At 47.7% G+C, this 25120-nt stretch overlaps 2 protein-coding genes across 2 annotated transcripts in view; one reads left to right on the forward strand and one right to left on the reverse strand.

Moving 5' to 3' along the window:
- Positions 1 to 19070, forward strand: part of kmt2ca (lysine (K)-specific methyltransferase 2Ca) — a gene marked incomplete in the record, with an annotated part of 117652 nt that extends 98582 nt beyond the window's left edge. The window contains 19 exon segments of the mRNA XM_076290788.1: positions 114 to 346; positions 1319 to 3109; positions 3853 to 4050; positions 6685 to 6852; positions 6998 to 7127; positions 7392 to 7578; positions 7978 to 8156; positions 8500 to 8636; positions 8759 to 8996; positions 9969 to 10111; positions 11404 to 11502; positions 11880 to 13146; positions 13532 to 13668; positions 14352 to 14494; positions 15046 to 15217; positions 15818 to 15934; positions 16315 to 16388; positions 16588 to 16696; positions 16980 to 19070. Coding sequence (XP_076146903.1) covers positions 114 to 346; positions 1319 to 3109; positions 3853 to 4050; positions 6685 to 6852; positions 6998 to 7127; positions 7392 to 7578; positions 7978 to 8156; positions 8500 to 8636; positions 8759 to 8996; positions 9969 to 10111; positions 11404 to 11502; positions 11880 to 13146; positions 13532 to 13668; positions 14352 to 14494; positions 15046 to 15217; positions 15818 to 15934; positions 16315 to 16388; positions 16588 to 16696; positions 16980 to 17072 — 5615 coding nt within the window.
- galnt11 (UDP-N-acetyl-alpha-D-galactosamine:polypeptide N-acetylgalactosaminyltransferase 11 (GalNAc-T11)) overlaps positions 19057 to 25120 on the reverse strand; it is a 35928-nt gene continuing 29864 nt past the window's right edge. Inside the window, exons 11-12 of the mRNA XM_076290790.1 lie at positions 22105 to 22242; positions 19057 to 20858 (exon numbers count right to left, since the gene is read on the reverse strand). Coding sequence (XP_076146905.1) covers positions 20727 to 20858; positions 22105 to 22242 — 270 coding nt within the window. The 3' untranslated portion in view covers positions 19057 to 20726. The remainder of the gene's footprint in view (positions 20859 to 22104; positions 22243 to 25120) is intronic.

The raw sequence follows: 25120 nt of genomic DNA on the forward strand, positions 1-25120 counted from the left end.
GACCTGCTCATCTCTTTTTCTTTCTCTCTCTCTTTTCCTCCCTCTATCACTCTCTTTCTATCTCTCTTTCGCTCGCTCTCGCTCTGTCCACTCCTCTCCTCTCCTCTTCCCAGACGATACACAGAGGAAGCAGTACGAGGAGTGGCTGCAGGACACCCAGCAGCTGCTGCAGATGCAGCAGAAGTTCCTGGAGGAGCAGATCGGCTCCCACCGCAAGTCCAAGAAGGCGCTGTCGGCCAAGCAGCGCACGGCCAAGAAGGCAGGCCGCGAGTTCCCCGAGGAGGACGCCGAGCAGCTCAAGCACGTGACCGAGCAGCAGAGCATGGTGCAGAAGCAGCTGGAACAGGTAACACCACACTCACACTCTTTCTCTCTATCTCTCTCTTTCTCTCTATCTCTCTCTCTCTCTTTCTCTTTCTCTCTCTCTCGCTCACGTACATACAGTATATACATACACAAATGAACTGTCAGGTTAACACCTAAGCATAGATGTGTATGCACATGCAACTGTGTGTGAGGTAAATGAGTACATTCAAACGATTCACATTCATGCACAAGCACACATGGCACATGAATGTATGTAAACACACACATACACACACACACACACACAGGTTTTCACATGGCTTATGGATGTAATGAATGTCATCATGTCAATCATCTAAATGAAAATTACCATACTGAATTGGCAGAAGGTATTCATGCTCAGGTATAGAAGGCAAAAACATCGACAAAATCAAAATGAAATGCTGTGGTTTCCCCAGTGTAGACCCAGGCACATAGACTTGTATAAATCCTTTAGCAGCTGGCTGTCAGGCTTCTGTTTCCCTGCTGAAGTGTCTCTGAAAACACAACCTCATGACCTTTGCACTAAAAAAAACATGGTTTACCTTTCCAATTATTTAAAGCACTGTGACCTTTCCTTTGCCAGTTTCACACTGACACACACACACACACACACACACACACACACACACACACACACACACACACACACACAATCTTTCTTTGAGACCTCTTTGCCCAGAGGAGTACAGTTTGATTTATTTACTGACATTATCACATTGTACCTTTCCATTCCATCAACACTCAGAGAGAGCGAGAGAGGGAGAGATGGAGGGAGGGAGAGAGAGGCAGAGGAGGAGAACAGATGCCCAGTCTGGAAAGCTTCAGACTGTTAGCCTGTAGCTGCGGCTAATATGTAATACTTGAAATGTAGTGCAATGTTGACAGAGTTATGACCAGTGCTCTTATGTCTTGGCAGCCCTCCTCTGGTACTTCATCTGTCTTGCTCTTTGTCTTCTCCCTGTCTGTGTAGATCCGCAAACAGCAGAAAGAGCATGCCGAGCTCATCGAGGAGTACCGAGTCAAGCAGCAGCAGCACAACCTCCAGCACCCTATGATGCCTCCCATGCCAGTTATGCCACCCCAGACCCCTGGCATGATGCCAGGACAAGGCCCTGGACCGGGACCAATGAACCAGCCTATGATGGGCCCCATGATGGGGATGCAGCCCCACCCTGGCCAGCCCAACCCTCCCCAGCGCATGCCCATCATGCCCAATATGCCCAACATGCCAGGCTGGCACCCTGGCCCTGGAGGACCCATGGGTGTGGGCGGAGGCCCTCGGTTGCCGGCTCTCATGCCGCCCCAGATGCCCCCTGCCAACCCCGCCCAGCAAGTTCCCCCTCAGCAGCCCCCTGCGCCCCCCATGGTGCCAGGCGCGGCCAAGCCCACTCCGATAGCTGCGGCAGGCATGGCCGCCAGCGGAGGATCCGCCGGTGCTGGAGGTGCCGCTGCCGCTGCCGCTGGCGGTCCATCCCCTCACGTGAAGTTCGACGACAACAACCCGTTCAGCGAGGGCTTCCAAGAGCGCGAGCGTCGCGAGCGTCTCCGCGAGCAGCAGGAGCGTCAGCGGGTGCAGCTCATGCAGGAGGTGGAGCGCCAGCGTGCCCTGCAGAAGCAGATGGACATGGGCATGGGCTCCGCAGACGCCTCGTCTGCCGCGCCGGTGTCCACGCCCGCCCCCGGACCCAGAGACGCCAGCCTGGCACAGATGCCCTTCTACAACAGCGAGCTGCCGCAGGACTTCCTGCAGCCTACTCGGCCCACTCAACAACAGCAGCAGATGCAACAGCAACAAATGGGGGCCATGTTTCCGCAGCCGCAGCAGGCTGGCATGGACTTCATCGGTGCCCCTGGCCAGGGTTTCATGCAGGGCAACCAGCAGAGGCCTGGAACGGGCAATGGAGGCTTCAGCCCAGACATGGGCCCTAATTTTCGGGGGAAGAGCCCAATGATGGCCGGGCACGGCTTCCCACAGGGCCAGCCCCAGCGGCCCACAGGGTTTGCCGGACCCCCCGGCAGCGGCCACCCACAGCAGGCTCCCGGCGGAGACGGCTCGGCGTTCGGGATGGACTCTCCCTCGACGCCGCTGCCCCCGAACTACCCCGGTTCGGGCCAGTCGCTCATCCAGCTGTACTCCAACATCATCCCGGAGGAGAAGAGCAAGAAGAAGCGCAGCCGCAAGAAGAAGAGCGCCAAGGACGACGACGCCGACTCGGTCCGCACGCCGTCCACCCCGCACTCGGACATCACCGCTCCGCTCACCCCCCGCACCCCCTCCACTCCAACCCGCGCCTCCTCCGCGCTGGCCGGGGAGCCCGACCTGTCCACCGACACCTTCGCCGGCCTGGCCCCCGCCTCTGAGCTGGAGCGCCAGCTCTCGTCTGTGGGGGGAGGCCACGGCGGTCCCTCCCTGCTGAGCCGCCAGTGCAGCGGGGGCTCCATGGAGGCAGCCGACAGGCAGCACCCAGGACAGCTGCACGAGGTGAAACTGGAGAAAATAGAGGCCAGCGAGTGCCACGGACCCCCAGACCTCCACAGGATGGTCAAACAGGAAGCGGGTCAGGAACTTACCTTGCCCAACCTGGGAGGAAGTGACGCCTCGGGCAATGAGCTGCTCAAGCACCTGCTGAAGAACAAGAGCACCCCTCCTCCTTCCCAGGGCCCCCCGCACCAGACATCCCCTCTGCAACACCAGACCTCTGTGGACAGCCTGCGCTCAGAAGATGACATGCCCAACGACAGCAAGAGCATGCTCAAAATGGTATGTGATTAGCTCAGAAGTGCCTTGCAAATTCACCACATTTCAGAGGTATTTGATAGTGAAGAATTCAGATGTATCTCACTTGTACCTGAACTGAGTGACCATTACAAGAGGGTATACCAGGCTACCATACATTTACAGGCTACTCCCAGGAAGGATGTGCATTATGTGCAGAGTAAACAGCATGATGCAGATTGTCTAGTTTACAGGTCAGGGTGCCATAACTAGATTGGGATGGTGCCACTCTGTGTCCTTCCGTAACAGATGTCCAGGCTGAGGCCTTCATCATATCAACATAGCCTCTCTGTGTTCTGTCCCTTGGGACTCATTATCTAGCACATGGAGATGACTGTTTTCCTCTTACGGTTGGGTCTGTTTTGGTACAACTGGGAACACTTGCCACATAACAGATTGACGCCTCTCGTGCGCAGTGTAATGACGACTGGACTTGCATCTCTCTTGAATGCCACGTCAGCCCGCTTCATTCATCTATTAAGATTAATAGCGCCTATAATAGTTTGATGCTGCAGTTCTGCTGCAGTCATTTTCTTTACTGTACAGCCTCATCCACCCCTCTAGTCTGCTTTGAATGCAGCTTTGATACAACTCCATCTCCCATGTTTCCAGAAGAAAACACAACACAACATTCATTGGGCAGCCAAAGAATCTGACCGTATGTATGTGAATATTTCCATCTTAAGTGTCCCATGTGTTTAAGTATGTGTTGTGCTTCTGTCGTTCAGGGAGCTCAGACGGTAAAGCCCGAGCTTCTGGAAGCTTCTGGGCCGGAGCAGGGCAAACGCAAGCAGCAGCGCTACAAGCGCGGGCCCAAGACAGGAATGGAGAAGCCGCCGTCCCGCTACAAGAAGAGGAAGAAGGAGGAAGAGGAACGCCAAATAGCCTACTCCAACACCGACTCGCTTATGAGCCAGCTCAAACAGGTGTGTGTGTTTGTGTGAGAGAGAGATATGTCGGCACTCACTTACTCATATTGAATACTGTACACTAGGGCTGTCACTTTACATTCGAAAATCGATTGCACAATCGATTGGACCAAACAACACAAGTTTCGAAAACTAAAATAGGGAATCGATTTTAACCAAATATTTACACTTAATTTTAAACGAAATAAACAAATAAAAAAGATAGATGTAACAAAATTCACAAACAAGAATATAAGAATATAAAAGAATTCCGAAGTGCAGTAAGCATTGCGGAAGCTAAAAAGAAAATTCCCACCAATTTGCTGCTCGTGTTTTGCCAAAAAATGGAGGACAACGCGATCAACCTGTGCGACATGTAGAGAGACGAGTGATAGGCCCTAATAACTTGAGGAGATGTGGAAGTACTTCGGATTTTTGGTATATCAAACTATAGAGAAGAACAAAGCGGTAGGCTACGCAAACTGTGCAATCGAGTTCTACGTAGGCGAAATTTGTTTGACATTTCTAATCGTAAACACAGACACAGCTGCGTTGAAGCCTGCAGTCATGTCACTGATGTAATGGCAGTCCACTCGGCTTACTGGTTTTCGAGAATGTTGCACTTCTGTTTGTCATTGTGCACGAAACTTCACGCCAATAAATCATCAGAAATATTGCTGGCTTGCGTCTACTAGCGCCCTCTTTACGTTCGTCCTAATGCCTGTTAGTTGTTTGTGGATTGGCCTATATTTGGCGTTGAAAATGGAAACGTCTTTAGACATAAATCGATTTTACAATCGATTCAATGAACACTTATGTCTCAAAAATCGAACAGGATTTTTTCACAAAAGTGACAGCCCTACTGTACACTTACTCGCACTAGCAAGTCTTCTAACCAAAGTTGTTTCCACACACAGTATACACACAAACATAAAATAAATTACACATAGCATACATGTGTGCTCTGTGGTTAAAATACATACAAAAGTTGGTTCCAATATTTCTTAAAACTGGAGGAATATCTTGTCTCAGGCTTGTCTTAGGTTAGAGTCCGTCAAAGACCTTATAATGCCACTCCTAGTCTCAGTAAGCCTGCACATACATTTAAACATACAATTTCCAAGCAATGCTTGGAAAGTGGGAACATTACAATTCACAAATATCTTGCTTGCACTTTTCCCACCATGGGTACTTTAACAGGATTCTAAGAGTGTCATTATATGCCACCTTTATCATGTTCATCTTTCCTCTACTATGGCCTCACCATAGATGTGCTATGTAAAGTGGAGTGCAGTAAGTTCTAAGAAGAGCTCATCATCAGTGCACATATGACATTTGTGTGACAGCATATTTGCCTGGGCATACAATTTATTGCACTTTTAGAAATGCTGGCCTTTTGAATGGTGTATAAACTGCCTTGAAGGAAAGTTGAATACACGTGTGATTCATATTCTGTGCGTGATCATTACAGAAATTACACTATTTATCAGCCCACACCATATTAATGCATTTTTCATTAATGTGCAGGTAGAAATGTTTTACCCAATTTTAAGTTTAATTATTTGTGTGTATATATATTAAGCCAATTTAGCCTGTTAATTACCTTCATCTACATAAAGAATGACTTTCATTAAGGCCTAATAGCACTGCTGGCACTGACACACGTGGCTAAGCTAGATTTGAATGGGCGACTCGACGCAATCGTGCAGCTAGAGTAATGAGCGTTCCCAGCGAGGCGGGATGGGACGGAGAGAGAGTGGCAGTGGAGAGGGGGCTCTGACTGGGCAGGGCTGGGTGGAAAAAACACCCCCCCTACCCCCCAGCTCCATCAATCTTCACCCCAACTGCACTGCTGTTCCCATGGAGATTTTCCATTGATGAGTGGGAGCCTAAGAGGTTTATTTTGTTATAAGTTCTGCATTGTGTGTGTGTGTGTGTGTGTGTGTGTGTGTGTGTGTGTGTGTGTGTGTGTGTGTGTGTATACCCAGTGTATAATGCACGACTTAGAGTTTCTCGAAACTCCCCTCAAAAATTCTTTGAATAAAGAAAGAAAATAAAAAGAAGCTGAAGGCTGTTGTTCTCGTTGGGCATGACTCAGCGTTCTTTGAAATGCAAAGAACACTTAAGGTCAAAATAATTCCCCAAACTTCTTGCATCAGAGAGAGAGCGAGAGAGAGAGAGAAAAAGCCCAGACTGAGCGTGTGATATCTGCAGCCCTCCAGGGGGACTACTCAACCACGTCTCTCTGGGATCCGCAGCACATCTCCTGCTGCATCTCCACGCCACCGGCAAACTTCAAAGCCCCACTGCTCATTTGCATTGATAGCATTGTCTCGTGAAACAAAAGTCCGCGTTGTGCGACTCGCAGTCACGCAGTTAACGGAATGAAAGCGTTCTGTCAGACTTTGACTGATAGCTCTCCCCCAATTTTTTGTGTGCCCGGTCCCTATCTGTGACTGGCATACGTCAAGTCACCAATGTACCCAGTCTCACCGACTTGAGAGTGGTTGGTTCCTTAGTGTTACAAGCTGTTATTGTGCTAGCAACTTTTGTAGTCTGATTTCAATCTGTTAAATGTGCATCCCTTCTCATCGCTCTCTTTCTCTTTGTCTTTCTCTCTCTCTTTTTCTCTCTCTCTCTCTGTTCCTGCAGCAGTTGACCATGCTTCCCCTCATGGAGCCTCTGATCGGCGTGAACTTTGCCCTCTTCCCGCCCTACGGCAGCAGTGGGCAGCTGAACGGGGAGAACCGCCTGTCCGGCTCCTTCGGCAGCGCCACGCTGGACGGCGTCTCGGACTACTACTCACAGCTGGTCTACAAGGTGCCAACAGCACAGAAAAAAAACAAATACATCATTAAAATAAAATAATAAATGAAACGGTGATAAATACAACACCCACCTCTGGTCTCTTCATATTGCGTAGCCTCAAGTTAATATGCGTTCTCTTCTCCCGTGTCCACTGCAGCAGAGCAACCTGAGCAATCCCCCCACGCCCCCAGCCTCACTGCCCCCAACCCCACCCCCAGTGGCCCGGCAGAAGATGGTCAACGGCTTTGCCACAGCTGAGGAGCTGGCCAGGAAAGCAGCGGTCATGGGTAGGCATGGGGGTATGTTTTACCCGGGTCTCAGTAGACAAGACACGAGTCTAATAAGAAGCACCTTGAGAGCTATGAGTTGGCTTCTCTTGTACTCTGTATTATATGGGCTAAGCAACACTACGTGACCGTTTTGCTCAATGTATTTGTAATCAATGGAGAATGGAGTGACCACCTTTATTGTGCTCTGATACCAGGTTATATATTCATTATGTACACTGTCCTATCTTAAATGCTAATATTCACTTTGATCCCTGTGTCCAGTGCCCAAGTCCCTGGGTCCTAAACCCTTGCCCACCCCGTACCACCCTGAGGATGACCTGCTGGCTCAGACCATCTCCCAGGGGCCCAAGACGGTGGACGTGCCTGCCTCGCTGCCCACCCCACCCCACAACAACCAGGAGGAGCTCAGGTGGGCACCACAGACCTATAGGGGTCTGGGCGCCAGAACGTGAGTGTGCTGTACACAGAACGTCATCCTTGCGCCCCTGCTGTGTGCTAGTCAGAGATGGGAAACCCCGCTTCAGGAAGTAAAAGTCCTGCCATGTGTTGGTTCTGTTTGTGCACCTAAAACAGTCGATTTCACTAATTAGCTCATCTGGTTTGGTGAATGGTTGAAACAAATATGTGGTAGGTCTTTTACTCTCTGATGCTGGGTCCCCCATCGCTGGTGCTAGTCTGTTCCTCGGCTGTGAGTGAGTGTAAAACTGATACAGCGATAAACTAATGCAGTTTGAAAATAGGAAGATTAGATTAGATTTCCTTTTCCAGAATGAGAGTTGTTTTCAGCTCATGTTTATTTTGTCTCTATGGTGTCTCTATCTGATGCTGAATGTGTGTCTGACCACAGGGGGCAGGAACACTGTTCGGACAGGGACACCCCCGACAGCTTTGTGCCGTCCTCGTCTCCCGAGAGCGTGGTCGGCATGGAGATCAGCCGCTACCCAGACCTGTCGCGTGTCAAGCTGGAGCCGCCCTCACCGGCCACCTCACCTCTCCTGCCCATGCTGCCACCTGCCAGTGGGAAAGGTACACGCATGCACGCACTCACCCACCCACAATGCAATGCAGCCAATCCATCACTCACATTCTCACTTTTTTCCTCACTCAGTCACTCATTCATACACACACACACACACACACACATACACACACACTCTTCATACATACAGTACATACATACATACTGTATATATACACACACACTCACATTCTCACTCATTCACTGACACATACACACTCTCATTCACACTCTTATTCACTCACTCACTCACTCACTCACTCACTCACTCACTCACTCACTCACTCACACACGGATACCTACTTCAAACTAGGTTGATGTGGTCTAACTGTGTATTGTCTCTATCCTCAGGTTCAGAAATCAGGAAGTGGGAGGTGAAGTCGGAACCTACCGGCCCTTTCTTTGGCTCCTCCTTTGGCCTTCCATCTTCATGTTCCAAAAGTGACCTGGTGTCCATCGCCATCACCCTCAACTCTGCCGCAGCCAATGTGCGTCTGCTACTCTGAAAACATACACACTCCATCAGTCCGCTAAAACACACACTTCACACACTACATGTTTGGCGTCAACCCAACTATAACTTATCTATCTCTCTCTCTCTCTCTTCCAGAATGTTCCGGGGGTGGTGGCGGCAGTGGCCAACCTGTTGCGCGTGCCCATCCCCAACACCTACGACGAGAACCGCATCCCAGAGAGGAGCTCGCTGGCCCTGCTCGCCGGGGTGAAGGTACCCCCCTCTCAGGGCGCGCTCTTCTCCCAGCAGCACCTCCACAGATCCCCAGCTCCCCCCGGCCCCCCGGGGATGATCCAGGGGCCTCCACTGGCCCTCGGACGCCTACCCAGCACTGGTAAGACCTACTCGCAAGCAGGTGTGCCCCATACCCATACCTGCCAAGATGTTTTACCTTAACATAACTTAGCTAAGCTTCTCCTTTTGCGTTTAATTTCTTCCCTTTTTGAGTTCCCAGTAGTTCTTTTTTTCCTCTTGCCATGAGTAACCTGTTGATGTAATTGCCCCACTCCGGCCTGTCAGTGTCATGAGGTCATTATCCCCCCCCCCCCCCCCACTCTCTTTACCGTGGTGCAAGCTAATTGGTTAACAGATCTCCAGATGAGTGTTAAATGGACAGCAGGTCAGACAGACAGATAAGGTGGAGATGAAGGTGGAGGGGTCTCTCTCTCTCTCTCTCTCTCTCTCTCTTTCTCTGAGGTGGAGGAAGGTGTCATGTGAGAGAGGTGTGAATAAAAACAGTGCTGGTAATGTCTGTAGGGATACAACATTTAAATGGTTTAACTGAGAGCCTTACTGACGGGCAGCCTGAAGGTGTTAGAATAGCTTCTATATTTCAGCATTAGAGGGCTCCCTGTCATCTGATGGGTTAGCCCAGTGTCTTGTGTTAATGCTGATAATTGCCTGGTCAGTCTAAGACTTATTTTACACTTGGTGTGTGTGTGTGTGTCTGTGTCTGTCTGTGTGTGTGTCTGTGTGTGTGTCTGTGTGTGTCTGTGTGTGTCTGTGTGTGTCTGTGTGTGTCTGTGTGTGTCTGTGTGTGTCTGTGTGTGTGTGTGTGTGTGTGTGTGTGTGTGCGCGGGTGCGGGTGCGTGCATGCGTGCGAGTGTGCATGTGTGAGTGTGCGTTCGGTATAGTGTTCTGCGGCTGTCATGCACATGTAGAGCATCCAGTGTGAAACGGGCCTAATGAGGGAAGAGGTCACATGGTGTTGTGTATTACCAGGTGGCTCACATTGGTTTGACTAACTTGTGTGTTTGTTTGTTTGTTTGTTTGTTTGTTTGTTTTGTGTGTCTATGTTTGTGTTTAGGCTCAACAGGGAGACATGACTATCAGATGGGAAATTCTAGCGCCAGCCCTGGACCCAAGGCCCAGTGGTGCTGCCACTGCAAGGTGGTGGTTCTGGGAAATGGAGTCCGCAAGTCCACCAAAGACCTGCCTTGTGCCAAACTGGTATGCTACTCAATTCCAGCCTTTCCAGCTACTGCACCTTAAATGTCTTAATGAAATAAAAACTTGGCCAGTTGCCTCTTACAGTATCGGGCAATTCCACGCAAAACTGTCATATCCATAACGCCAACACAATGCCATGGTATTTAGTTGGTGTTATGGACGTGACCGTTTTGCATGGAATTGCCCTATCAATGACCCATAGAGATGAGACTTTTGCTGGTAGAAACTGGTTAATTGAATGCAAGTGTGTGATCTCAAGTTTATTTGTGGGTGAGAGCTGTGATTAAGCCACAGGGGAGTTTTAGCATAGCAGCATAGCAGTGATGAGTCACATACAGACAGGTGTGAATGTGTGAGGGAGAGAAAGAAAGTATGTGCAATGGGCTCTGCTGTCTGCTGTCTATCTGGAGTGTGTGTGTGTGTGTGTGTGTGTGTGTGTGTGCGTGTGCGTGCGCACGCATTCACCACCATCTACGAAGCCGTGGCTCAAGTTCCCCTCAGCCTTCCCAGTCACAAAATACCCAAATTATGCAAATCCCGCTCTTCCACATCGGAACACTTTTCAGCCCCAGCGACAGTTTCCGCGGCAACGTCACCAGTGCCCACCGGCTTAAGGCGTGACAGGCACTTACTCAGCGGGGGTGGGGGTGGGAAGGCCCGACGCCTCCTGGTGCTCATCCCTCAAGAAGCTTCTGGAAATTTCAGGTCATTTGAAGAGATCAGGGTGGGCTTTGAAGTGGCGGCTCTCCCTGTTCTGGTGTGGTGGGGAGGGGGGTGTGTGATATGCAAATGGAGGGGTAATGCACTATCAACACCATGGCACTCCTGGCACTGCTCGTTCCATTCACTCTCCTGAACTCCTCTTTGATGTGCCTGTGCCCACATGGAACCCCAAACTGCACTCTTAATGATGCGCACCACACACTGGGTGGGGAGGACTGAACCGCTGTTTGGCTTTTGTGTGAGAGTGAGAGTGAGAGAGAGAAGTACAAAGGGAGATATTGTGTGCATGTGTGCGTTTTATTTATGTTTGGGAGGGAGATGGGGATAGGTCAGTAGATAGGCATGTGTGTGAGTGTGTGTGTGTGTGTTGAGACAGAGTGAGAAAGGGAGATATAGTGTGTGTGTGTGTGTCACATCTGAATAAGCACACTATAATTATTTGTGTTTGGGAGGGAGGTGGGGGTAGGTCAGTGGATAGGGATTTTTGTATCTGTGTAGCAGTACGTGTGTGTGCTGTGTTCTGATGTGTGTGTGTGTGTGTGTGTGTGTGTGTGTTCATGTTGGGACAGGAGGGTCAGGTCAAGTTGGAGGGCACCCTGGTGTTCTGCAGTCACAGCTGCTTCCTGCTCTACTCTGCCGCCCTGCAGGTCAAGATCTCCAACAGCAAGGTCAGTCCCCCTACTCCACACGCCTCAGGCCACTTACACACACACACTGACCCTCAGTGATCCCAGAGGATAAAACCATACACTGCGCAAACACACACACACACACACATACACACACACCTCAGACACACTGGAGTTACCAGTAGCTAATGTAAAAAAAATTTGTAAGTGATAAGACTAGTCACTAAACATTTCCAGACAAATCCCCCTGTTAAATATGGAGGGATTAGACTGTCTATAGCCTTGAGGAGACTGGAATCCTATACTCTCTCTCTTTCTCTCCCCACTCACTCTCACTCTTTTTTTTTTCTCCTCCACTACCTCTCCATTCGTCTCTCTTCCCACTGTCTTCATTTCTCCCGTGTCTCTCCATTCAGCCGTCTGTGGCGATGCCGTCTGATGCCAGCTCGGTGATGGGCAGCCCGTCCAAGGTGCTGCACGCCTACAGCAACAACATGTCCTCCCTGGACGTGCATTGCCTGGCCCAGCTTCAGCCCAAGCAGTCTCCTCCGTCCTCCCCACCCATCCACTTCCCCACGCTGTCTCCTGCCGATGGGTCCACTTCTGGCACCGCCGCTGACCGACTGGAGCCCAAGTCCGACCCAGCGTTCAAGTTCACGGTCAAGCTGAAGCCGCGTCCGCGGGCCGTCCACCTCGAGGATGGCTCGTTGGTGGCGGGGGTGGGTCCGAGGGGCCACACGCCGGCCAAGCGCTGGAAGGGCCACCGCTGGCGCAAGTGGAGCGTCCAGATCCTGGTGGCGCGGAGTGGGGGCGTCCCGCCCCTGCCGGGGAAAGGCAGGCGTCCGGAGGACGAGAAGCGGCTGCCCGTCGAAGGCCCCGGGGCGTCGTGGCTGCGCCCGGAGCCGATGCCGCGCGACCACCGCCGCTGCTGCCTGTGCCAGCGTCGCGGCGACGGCGAGACGGACGGTCCGGCGCGCCTCCTCAACCTGGACCTGGACGTGTGGGTGCACCTGAACTGCGCGCTGTGGTCCAGCGAGGTGTACGAGACGCAGGCGGGCGCGCTCATCAACGTGGAGCTGGCCCTCCGCCGCGGCCTGGCCCTGCGCTGCGCCCACTGCCAGCAGACGGGCGCCACCAGCGGCTGCCACCGCCTGCGCTGCGCCAACGCCTACCACTTCACCTGCGCCCTGGAGGCCCACTGCGTCTTCTTCAAGGACAAGACCATGCTGTGCCACGTGCACCGGCCGCGCGGCGCCGAGCGAGGAGGAGGCTCGGGCGGCGGGATGGGCGGAGGCGCGGGCGGAGGCGCGATGGTCCCGGGGATGGACCAGGAGCTGCACTGCTTCGCCGTCTTCCGCCGCGTCTACGTGCAGCGCGACGAGGTGCGCCAGCTGGCCAGCATCGTGCGGCGCGGCGAGCGCAACAGCACCTTCCGCGTGGGCAGCCTGGTGTTCCATGCCGTGGGTCAGCTGCTGCCCGGTCAGATGCAGGCCTTCCACGCGCCGGGCGCCATCTACCCGGTGGGCTACGAGGCCAGCCGCTTCTACTGGAGCATGCGGCAGGCCCACCGCCGCTGCCGCTACGTCTGCGCAGTGGACGAGCGCGACGGCCTGCCCGAGTTCAGCATCCGCGTGGTGGAGCAGGGCTACGAGGATCTGGTGCTCACCGACACCACACCCAAAGGTACAACACACACACACACACACACACACACACACACACACACACACACACATACGTTACACACTTACAGTGGTGTACATACATGCATGCACACCTGGAAATACAACCAGATTTCCTCATACAGATAATGGAGTACAATAATTTTGTCTTAGTAACGCACACAAATACAAACCAACAGGCACACTCTCACACAAACACATGTCTAGTATAAGTCCATGTCTAGACACACATAACCCTACTTGTTTTGGCTGGTTGCAACTCACCCTAAAGTGAGTCGTAGCAGGTAGTTTATCCTGACCTCGTTTATCCTCATCACTGCATGTGCACCCCCTGAGTGTAGCCAGGTTCTAACCGGTTCTAACAAGTTCTGTTGTCCTCCTTTCAGGCGTGTGGGATCAGGTCCTGGGGCCCATGGCCGAGTGCCGTAACGAGACCGGCATGCTGAAGCTCTTCCCCGTCTACCTGAAGGGCGAGGACCTCTTCGGCCTCACCGTCTCCTCCGTCACCCGCATCATCGAGTCGGTGAGCAACACTCACGCACACACAACGAGAAAGCAAATAAACCCAGGGTCCGATTAACAAAAGCGAAAAGGGTTCTTATCACATTTCGCTCCCCTCCTCGAGACGAGGATGGAACGTTACCGTCTGAGCGGCTGGTCTGCAGTAGCACACTGAGGGACGGTTCCCCTGCAAGCAACGGGAATTATGAAAGCTTTTACGGCTTTTTCCACTGCGCGCTTAAGTGGCACGTGGGTACTCTTACATATCCGCCGCCGAGAGCCCAATAAACCCCTCGTGCTTTTGCAACGGAAAACTTAAGGAGCATTTAGAGGCGCTTGATCTCCGGCTTCAAATAGGATTTGTTAATCTTCGGCGCATCTGGATCATTGATTTCCGAGCGGAGGATGAGAAGGGGCTGGAGGCTTTTGGCTCGGGCTCTGTGGTGAAAATGAGCTCATCGCACAGTCACAGCTGGCTTAGGAAAGTGTTTTTCAAGCCGTCACTCTGCCGTTTAATGTCTTCATAATCACCTAAACGCCAAGTGTGCAACTGTAACAATGCTTATAGTGTGTCTTTTTTTCTGTGTCTGTCTTTGTTATTACTGTCTGTCTTACCATCTGCAATCTCGCTTGACCCAACATTCTCTTCTGTGTGTGTGTGTGTGTGTGTGTGTGTGTGTGTGTGTCTGTGTGTGTCTCCTGCAGCTCCCGGGAGTGGAGGCGTGTGAGCGCTACACGTTCCGCTACGGCCGCAATCCCCTAATGGAGCTGCCCCTAGCTATCAACCCCTCTGGCTGTGCTCGTTCTGAACCTAAGGCATGCACTCATGTCAAGAGGTTTGTGTTAAGGTATTCTGTATGATTTTAAACTTTGATTTCACCCCTCCCCTCCCCCTTTTTTCCATCCCTAACGCCCCCCCCCCCCCTTTCCCCACCCACGTCCCTCGTCTGTACTGCCTTGCTTATGTTTCATTTTTACTCCCTTTTTATGTTTTACTTTGTTTTGTTTTTTTTATGTGTCAACTTTTATGTGTACGTTGTGCTGTAAGGTGCCGTATGTGTAGCTCAGGGAGAGTATGTGATGTGTAATGTGTCATTCATAAACACAGAGATGGCCTCTCTTTCTCTTTACCATTTCCTAATCTTCTCTCTCTCTACACCACATCTTTCTCTCTGTCTCTCTTTCTCTCTCTCTCCCCCTCAAGTAGACTGAATCTGCCAGATGCTCAGCATTTGCCTCTCTGACCCCCAATAGATTCACCCCTCTGTATCTGTATCCCTTTAAACGCAACCCTGCCCCCATCCCCACCCCCCGTCATAAAACTGTTCCAGCACACACAATACATTTGTGTGCTCTTGTAGCCATTGGGAAAGCCTCATTTGTGTGTGTGTGTGTACAGGCCTCACACCCTGACCAGTGGCAGCGCTGCCAAGACCCTGCAGAGCGGTTCAGACCCGGTGCAGATGGGCGCCCCCTACAGCAAGCAGTTTGTCCACAGCAAGTCCTCCCAGTACCGCCGCATGAAAGCCGAGTGGAAGAGCAACGTCTACCTGGCCCGCTCTCGCATCCAGGTGTGTGTGTGAGAGAGAGAGAGAGATAAGCCTGCAAGACACAACCTAAGCCACTGAGTCTTAAAGTCGTTAGTCAGTTAGTTAGAGTTAGTCAACTGCTATATTTATATAACTAGAGTTAGTTAGTTAGTTAGTCAGCTGCTACATTTATACATTTACATTTATTCCTTACACAAAATAAATAGTTTTTTCTATTATGTAAAGTGTGTAGAAAATGTGTCTTTTTAAAGGAAGAGTGTCTTTTTAAAGGAAACCATTGATGCCACTCAATCTGTTTCCATGTTCATCAGTCATAGTCATTCTCTCAAGAACAGTGATCTGGCTACAGATTGATGATGAGTAAGTGCTATTGTATGTGTGATGTCTTCAAGTTTCAGTTTGAATCGGTGCTCTCGTCATCGATTATAAAATTGAGACACACACAGTGCCTGAGTCCCTAGAGCAGCTAAGGGCTGTGGTTTTCTTTGCTTTGTCGAGGGATGGAGTTTGGTGTGTGTGTGGGGGCGGGTGACCTTTAGCAGAGTTCATAGTGATGCTGGGCTGAAACGTGGCCAACCTTTAGCGCTGGCCTTACCCGGTGCTCGCTGCTCTGCTCCACAGGGTCTGGGCCTGTACGCGGCACGGGACCTCGAGAAGTACACCATGGTGATCGAGTACATCGGCACCCTCATCCGCAATGAGGTGGCCAACCGCAAGGAGAAGATGTATGAGGACCAGGTAGGTGGTGCAGACCTTACTGACCACTCTTCCCCCACCTCTCTCTCTCTCTCTCTCTCTCTCTCTCTCTCTCTCTCTCTCTCTCTCTCTCTCTCTCTCTCTCTGTCTCTCTCTCTCTCTCTGTCTCTCTCTCTCTCTCTGTCTCTCTCTCTCTCTCTGTCTCATGCTGTACCATCCCTCATGGACCATGACACATTCTCACTATCTTTGCTCCTTTGTACTGTGTTTAGTGCACCAAAGGGAGAACATCTTTTTCTTTTTTTATAGTCTCTTCCAAAGGTCATCCTATCTCCTGCGGCAGCAGTTGAAATACGTTTTGTGAGCCTTTCACTACAAAAAAAGAATCCCTAACTTAATCCATGGTCTTGTTGCTTTTGTAGAATCGTGGTGTCTACATGTTCCGCATTGATAGCGAGCATGTAATTGATGCAACCATCACAGGAGGGCCAGCCAGGTGGGTGTACACATTATCTCGTAATTTAATCTATTAATAGAGTTGTCAAAGTACAACACTAAAATTGTCATCTGCATTTCACATTGCTTTGGTCATACTTAGCCATAGCCTTATGGGAATAATTGCTGGGTAGAATGCTAAGATTACTATCAGGTTATGGGTCACATGGCCTGACAGTGCCTGGTTTCCCTGTGTGCAGATACATCAACCACTCCTGTGCACCGAATTGCATCGCAGAGGTCGTGACCTTGGAGCGAGGCCACAAGATCATCATCAGCTCCAACCGCCGAATCCAACGAGGAGAGGAGGTGAGGATGAACCCTGTTGTTTAATGCACATATGAATGAAGTGTTTTTGATTAGACTTTCATTTCATTTAGGCTGCTATGGCACCACAATAGATAATGAGTGCTATGTACATGTATGCTTTGCATCTGCAACTTCAAAATGCCTAATATGCATATGTAAACATAATTGTAAAATGTACATTGTCAATGTACATTAATGTAAATGCAAAATGTTAATGTGTCCATCTGTTTGATTTGATGACTTCCCATACAACTGTAATGGTTCTTTTCATGTGCTTCCTCAGCTGTGTTATGACTACAAGTTTGACCTGGAGGACGACCAGCACAAGATTCCCTGTCACTGTGGAGCCGTCAACTGCCGCAAGTGGATGAATTAAAGGCCATCATGGGGGCAGAGGCCTCGGCCAGCGACCTCCAATACATGCATTCCTACTTCTTGTTTTGTATCAGTTTTTTTCTCTTTGTACTGTTATTATTTCTGTTATTATTTTTTCTCTCCCTTGGCCCTTTTGTGAAAAGGGAGCATTGTGTGACACCTACACGACTATCAGGGCAAAGATACTGACCGCAGAACTGTACAAGGTCCAAGGTGGGACAGGGGTCAGGGTGGGCACGAGGGGGGTTGGGGTTAAAGCTTATTTGGCAAATGTCAAAAGCATTCTTAGGCACAAAGACAATTTTCTTTTCTGGAGGAAGGTTATAGGGTGTTAAAGGGGGCAACTTCAGGTCCTTTCACATACACAAACTGGGTGGAGCCCTGGTAGATGTTAATGAATGTGCTCCCACCCCCCCTTAAGGAAAATATTGAGGCTATGCTGGGGAGTGTGGTTGCAGTGAGTGGGGATGTCGGGAGGGGAGCGAGTGTGGTTTCGGGAATGTTGGAGGTTACTCACCAGCTGACCAGCGGGTCAGAGAGTAGTGTGCTGGCCGCAGCCTTATTATAGTACTAAAGAGGCGGGATCCTCTGCACTCAGAAATATAAAAAACAAGATATATACAGAAATCTAGTTACAGAAATGTAGACACCACTGAACAAGGAATGTACGGAGGGGGGAATTCCTTTGGGATAGAACTAAGGGAAAACAAAACTTGCACTAAAAGAAAAAAACAACAAAAAACATTTACAGTTGAAATACTTGATTCCATGAGTCAGTTTATTTGTGTCTTTTTTTTGTTGTTGATTTCTGTAAAATAAGAGGTCTTTTGTATTTATTGAATGAAACTATTTTTTAAAATGCGCAGAATGAGAAAAAGTGTGTAGGCATGGCTTCTTTTGCCTACAAGTGTGGTGGGATGTGTTACTTTATATCACATGTAAATATTGTCTAAAATGTCTAAATATATGAAAAAATGGAAATCACACAAAAAATGTTGAAAAAAATCGACCAAATGCTACCTTGTTTTCATCTGTTTTTTTTTGTTGTTTTTTTTGGGGGGGGGGGTATTTTTTTTTTTGTCAGGTAAAACAGAAAAGGAAAACTATTTAAGAAGGATGTCATAATATCATTTGAGATTCTATGTTGTGTATAAATCTGTACAGAATGTGTAAAAACACAAATCAAAGTATTTTTGTTGTACTTAAGAATGTAGTATGGATCTGGAGTAAAAATGTTTTTTTTGAAGAATAACTGCTTGTTTCATGTATCATTACACGCAATCAGATCACACCAATCACAAGAGAGAATGTGAGAAAGTTTTGTTTATTTTTTTGGGGTTGCAGAAATTTCGAATAACTGTGAACTATATTTTGTCCTCCCAAGACCCCAAACAAAGACAATGTCCAACTCCAGAGCTAGTTGGCTCGAATGTTTCTTTCCATAATAATAATAAAAAAAAACATGTCTATTAAAAATGAAAAGATGTAAAATATTTTTGTTTATTTTCTATTTACATTTGCTTTGGCGGAGATATGCTGTTTGTGTCAATGAACTGAGCAGAAAGACATAGTATGATTTTTTTGTTTGGAGTTTTGAACTCATGCTCTTAGGATCTGGTACTGGGGCTAACCAGTATGATATGAAGTCAGTTTTCTATGGTCTGCATATCATCTGTGGACTACAAACATTGATACTCGCAGTCTTGAACTTGTAACATACTTTCGCATGGTGTATTTTTTAAACTTTCAAAAGAAATCAATTGTACATACTTTCTCTGGTTGTAATGAATTTTTTGCCTCTTGGGAATTTTTTTCTCTCTCCCTACTTGTACAATATTCAGACATCTTAACAGTATTTGTCTTTTTTTCTTTATTATGTACAGTAGTACCTAATGTTTCAAAATGAAGCCTTTTTTGAATTATACAGTGTGATGGATTTTGGAGTTTGTGGAATCAGATTTAGGAACATTTACAAAAAAAATAAATATTTTACATCTTACTTGTCTTGGTCCATATTTATTCATTATTAATCCATTTCCATTTTTAAAACATGACATTTACTAGCAAAATCAGCTTCCCATTTCACTAGTTGCTAGTGTGTAAAAAAAAAAAAAAAATCAGTGATTTGGCTGGTAATGCATTCATAAATGTATGTAAATCACAAGTTCATCAGTTAATAATACACATCACCTCAAACACTGGCCAAACAATTCAAACTTCACTCCAAGATCATAATCAATGGAGAGCGTATAGGTCAAAGAGAATGCATATCAGCATGAACCATGTTTATTTGGTATCATTTACAAAAACTAAATGCATACAACATGAGACTGAACTGTACAGTACAAACACATTCGGCCTCAGCACAATCCTATGCAGACTGACTGTCATTCTGTTAGCTGTCAGTTACGCTCTGGTAGCTGAACCAGGTCTATTACAGAGCTCCTCGGTTGCAGGTCATTCATACAGTCTTTCTTTGCTAGTTCCATGGGCATGGTTATGGTTATTCTGTGTAAGCCTATGTGTGTGTGGGTGTCAGTATGGAGTCTGAACCAAATCTGAGTCTGAATGATCTTCATCTCCTTAAAACGTGACATGAAGCGTACTGCAGTTAATGACTGTCAGCTGAGGCATCCAAACACATACACGCAATGTACACACATACAAACACACAAGAAGATTAATATCTTTGTTGATTTGTTATCTCGACATCATGAGTCATTTCCTGTAGCGGGACTTCCTGTCTTGAACAGGTAGCAAATATCTGAGCACTCCAGTGATCAACATGATTTTTAAAAGATGTATTGAACATATGTATTTTAAAAGATGTAAAAAACATGTGTATTTCTACAAAATGCGCACCCACACACATACACACGCTTCAACATAAGGCCAAACATGACGATCAAAGCGTAAAACATCACAAATAAACATAATTAAATGTAGATTAGTGATGCAATTGAAACAGACAATAGGAAGTCTAATACTGGCATTCAGAACTGTCTTGTTACATTTCTTTCTTGATTTCAAAAGCAGAAAAGAGTGTCTTAATTGTCTTCTGCTGTGCAAATTGGTGTAAAAATTCAGATGGGGAAATTCAACATGATTATAAATTAAAAATATATATGAAATATAGACCATTTAAAAAATACTTAGTACACTCCAAATCTGTTTACATAAACAAATAAAAACAAAAAACACACATGAGTGTCTTCCACTACCAGAGGCACAGATCCAGAGAAAAATGTGTGTGTGTGTGAGTGTTTGTAAAGAGGGGGAGGGGAAGGGTGGTTGGGTTGCTTGCAACACACTCCGAGTACCGTAAGTGTGCATCCATGTCCTCCACAACACTGCAGCTTACCAAGAGCAGTGTTTTCTACATCCATGCTTGAGGATGTGCTGTGTGTGTGTGTGTGTGTGTGTGTGTGTGTGTGTGTGTGTGTGTGTGCGTGTGTGTGTGTGTGTGTGTGTGTGTGTGTTTCCAGTGTCCCCTGCACCGCTCTCTCTCTCGCTCACGTGCGTGCTCTCTTTATCTCTCTCTTCTCTTGGCCAGCGTCGCGCCTTCCTCCTCCAGACTGCAGGGGGGGGCGCTATGCGTCTGCTGGTACCTCTGGCCATGTGGCGCACGCGCGCCCAGTGTGCATGCATGGCCACCTCACCCCTCCAGCTGCCACTGTTGCGCCTGTGATCCGTCGCAGATGGCCATGCCCACGTAGCCCTTGGGGCTGAGCGGGTCCAGCACGGCCAGACACTGGCCCACCGACACCTGGTACAGACGGTTACTCTTCTACAGGAGGGCAGGGACAGGGGGTTGGAGGACAGCAGAGAATAGAGCACACCAGAGTCAGAAGACAGTCAATACACAAAGCACCGTTTAGCCTAATAGCTACAGGCTGCTGCCTAGTTTATGGAGGATAGGCGGATGCTGCTAGCCAGTGTGTTGGGGTAGATGGCTTAGTTAGTTGGTGTGTATGACCAAGTTTTCTGAAATGCCCATATGACATCACCAGACAGGAGATTACCGTGTTCAGAAGAGCAGATACATAGGGACGTTTATAGTTGCTTATTGTGGTGTCTACATATGTGGTTAATTTTTGTGGGTATTCAGGTAAGAATGTGTGCCTGTGTGTGTGACTATATTCAGGTGTATATATGAAGAGCTCTTTTCCAAAATGCTATAATTCCATTTCTGAAAACATTAATAAATCATGTTATTTAATTGTATATTTCAGGTAATATCAATACATGTGCATTTGTGTTGTTTTGATTAAGTAAAGATAAATCAAAACAATAACCCCATTGCAGTTCCACTGAAACTACTTGGGAAAAAAGTTGAAAATAATTATTTATGAAAATGCATTAAAATATAGATATAGTGGTTTGGAAAAGATCTCTTTATATGTGTGTGTATATACAGCTCTGGAAAAAAGAGACCACTGCACCAGGATGATGAGGATGAGACATGGCTAGACCTTCCAGCAGGACAATGATCCAAACCATTCAGCAAAGGAAACTCTCAATTGGTTTCAGAGAAAGGAAATCAAGGCCCTGACTTTAATCCAATTGAACAGTTTTGGAAGTTAACTAAAGATCAGGATTCACAAGAGGGACCCCTGGAATCTTCAATATTAAAGGACTATCTGTTTAAAAGAATGGGCCAAAATCACACCAGAATACTGTGACTGATTAGTTTTCGTCATACAGGAAATGCCTTGAAGCTGTCATTACGAATAAAGGCTTTTCCACAAAGTATTTAAGAAATTTCAGCAGGCAAGTTCAATATTTTTTTCCTGTGTCATTCCACTTTATTCCACATAACTCTACCTATGGACTTTAATGTTTGGATTTTTTTATATGGGTGGATTATCTGAGTTAATAGTAATATCTGGTGAAAATTTCATGCAAATAGCCTCATTGGAAGTATACTTACTGAAAAAAATGTTGACGTGTTCAATACTTATTTTCCCCGCTGTATGTGTCTCACGCCCAGAGCCGTATATGGGAAATAGTCATGTACTGTATATGTGTCTCACCCCCAGAGTCCACTGCTGTGAGCCTCCTGAGCCGTGGCACTTCATGAGACGAGGTGGGTCCGAGGAGCGGATCTCGGACATATCCAAACAAAGCAGCCCCGCCAGGATCAGCTCGTGCTCCTCGTCATACGACCACTCCTACACACACACACACATTTTTATATAATGGATATGACACACCAAAATAAAATACAAAGGTATCCATATAGCATATATATGATCATTAAAATAAGCAGACATATTAGAACAAAATATCAACACATACACATGTGTCGATTGGATTTGAGAGACAAAGCATGTCCAAGTGCACAGGTTTAAAGTGAAGAGCCCATACAGCTGGACTGCCCACATAATGACAGAGGAGAGGTAGGAGGGAGATGGAGGAGAGAGAGAGGGATGCACAAGAACAAATTGAAGATGGAGACTGTGTGTGTGTGTGTGTGTGTGTGTGAGAGTCTGTTTCACGTAAAAGCTGCAGTATGGCTCAGCTTAGCATTGGCAGACACACACCCTATGACTCATTCTGCACCATTTTCACACACACACACACACACACACACACACACACACACACACACACACACACACACACACACACACACACACACACACACACACACACACAACATGGAGAAAAGGGAACCCAGGCAGCGCCGTGTTCCGTGTGCTCTGTGTCTCGGCGACCCAGAAAAAAGGAGCGGAGGGTACATTTGGCCTCCCGTGTTCAGGCTGACATTTCAGGCTCAGCGCTGCCTTTTCACGAGGTCAGCCTTCCGCTGCCCCCCACCCCACCCAACCCCACCCCCATTCGCTCCTGTTCCTGCTCCCCCCACCACTCGGGCAGGCCTGCGCTGATAAGGAGCCTGGCCTCTCTTCCTGCAGCACAACCAGGCTGGACACCTTGGTCTCCATCACCGGCTCCCTCCCACAGCTCAGTGTTCACAGTAGGGCTGCTCGATATATCTAAAATCGATCGTTATTGCGATATCAACGCTTGCGATGGACATACTGCAAAGATTACCGTATTTTCCGGACTATAACTCGCTCCTGAGTATAAGTCGCATTAGTCCAAAAATGCGTCATGAACAGGAAAAAAACATATATAAGTCGCACCGGACTATAAGTCGCATTTATTTAGAAATGTATTTCACAAAATCCAAAACCAAAAACAGAGACTATGTAACTGGATTATTGAGGCCAAAAAGATTAATGTTAATGAAGACGAAGGAGTGAAGGCAGCCAAGAGGAGGGCAGGAAGGTCATTGCAAAGCAAAAGATTCACTGAAAGAAAATACCATGTGGTACACCAAAATGCATCTAAAATGTGGAGAATACAATGCAATCAAGCATTTTGGGCGATGTGGAGTCACAGGCTGGCAGCAGATTAAATGCTCACAAGAGAGAAAAAGATGCAGTTTTAGACGTGACTGAAGCAAGCCAGGCGATAGGCCTATAGGCCCGACGGTAATTGTAAAGCAATTTACAAAAGATTCACTGAACAAAAATGCTGATATGATACATGACATTTTTGCAAAAAATTTGGAGAATGCAATGCAATCAAGCATTTTGGGCGATGTGGAGTCACAAGCTGGCAGCAGATTAAATGCTCATGATAGAGAAAAATATGCGGTTTTAAAAGGACGTGCAGACCGAAGCTGCAGCAAGCAGGTGATATTTAGAAATTTATTTCACAAAATCCAAGACTAAGAACAGACAGACTATGTAACTGAACACATTGAGGCCAAAAATATTGAGAATTCTACAGGGAATCTTGAAGATGAAGGAGTGAATAGTGGCAAGAGGCAAGCCGAAGGCTGCTGACAAGTGTCCGACGCTATTGTAAAGCAATTTACAAAAGATTCACTGAACAAAAATGCTGATGTGGTACATGAAATTTTAGCTAAATATGTGGAGAATGCAATGCAATCAAGCATTTTGGACGATATAGCGTATTGACACAAGCTGGCAGCAGAACAAATGCTCGCCGAGAGAGCGAGAGAAAAAAAGATGCTCATTTAAAACCAGGGCCTAAATTTCAGCGCGGGATTGCGCATAAATTATTACTAAGTATTGAGCATACTAATAAAAGTCCCGCAACGCTAGCCATCATAATGCGAGAAATTCCCACACATTTTACAGCGCTGTCTGACGTTAATCTAATAATGGAGCGGCCTGAAAGCGGACCAACTCTGACTTCAATTGAACCCCATGCAGAGACACACGCGCGCGCAGGACCACTTTGGGGGTGCCTCTCTCTCTTTGCTCTCTCTCTCTCTCTCTCTCAGCAGGATTTGTCACTGCTAAAGTCAAATTATTATAGCCTATTACGTGCTTCTACATCAACCGCTATCGACAGGAAAGGAAAACAAACGTTTAACGATCAGGAACCGCAAACACAGAAGCATGACAGCCTATAATATAACGCGAGAGAACATGGATGTGTTCTCCATTTGAGGAACGTTATAATCGATTGCGGACGTGAACAGACAGCTACAGACACGGAGCGCATAGTAGGCCTACTTTCACTTTCTGTGCGTATTCACGTGAAAGATAATTAGTAGCAAAACAGCGATCAAATATTACATGGCAGTGAGTTTTGTTTTCAAATGTTTTCATGCATGTCCAGATAACGGGTGAGGAATGTTTAGGGGACAGACTATCGTGAATCCTGAATTTATGGCTGGGCAAAGCACAGCACCTTTATTTGGACCATGGCTTGTAGCCTATTCGAGTCAGCTATAGGCCTTCATTTCTTGCGTTTTACTGTGAGACATAGGCCTATACTTTTTGTTTGGAGCAGCATACCGGTAGGCTATCAATGGCATTGGGTCACTATTAAGTTTCATGTATGAAAGAGTGTCGGGATGTCCATCCGCTTATTGCGAGATAAGGCATCCGCTTTCATTCATTCATTCATTCATGGAACGTGTGCTGTGCTGCAAGGGAGACCTTATTTCCGTATAGCCAAAGAGGTCTAAGATAGCCTAAATTTAGTTATTTTTTAAATTATGCATGA

This window comes from Alosa pseudoharengus, unplaced genomic scaffold (genome assembly GCF_046254945.1).
Source record: "Alosa pseudoharengus isolate Yale_2024_CS ecotype anadromous, Long Island Sound unplaced genomic scaffold, YU_APseudo_1.1 YU_APseudo_1.1_scf_18, whole genome shotgun sequence".
In the NCBI taxonomy this organism is placed as follows: domain Eukaryota; kingdom Metazoa; phylum Chordata; class Actinopteri; order Clupeiformes; family Clupeidae; genus Alosa; species Alosa pseudoharengus.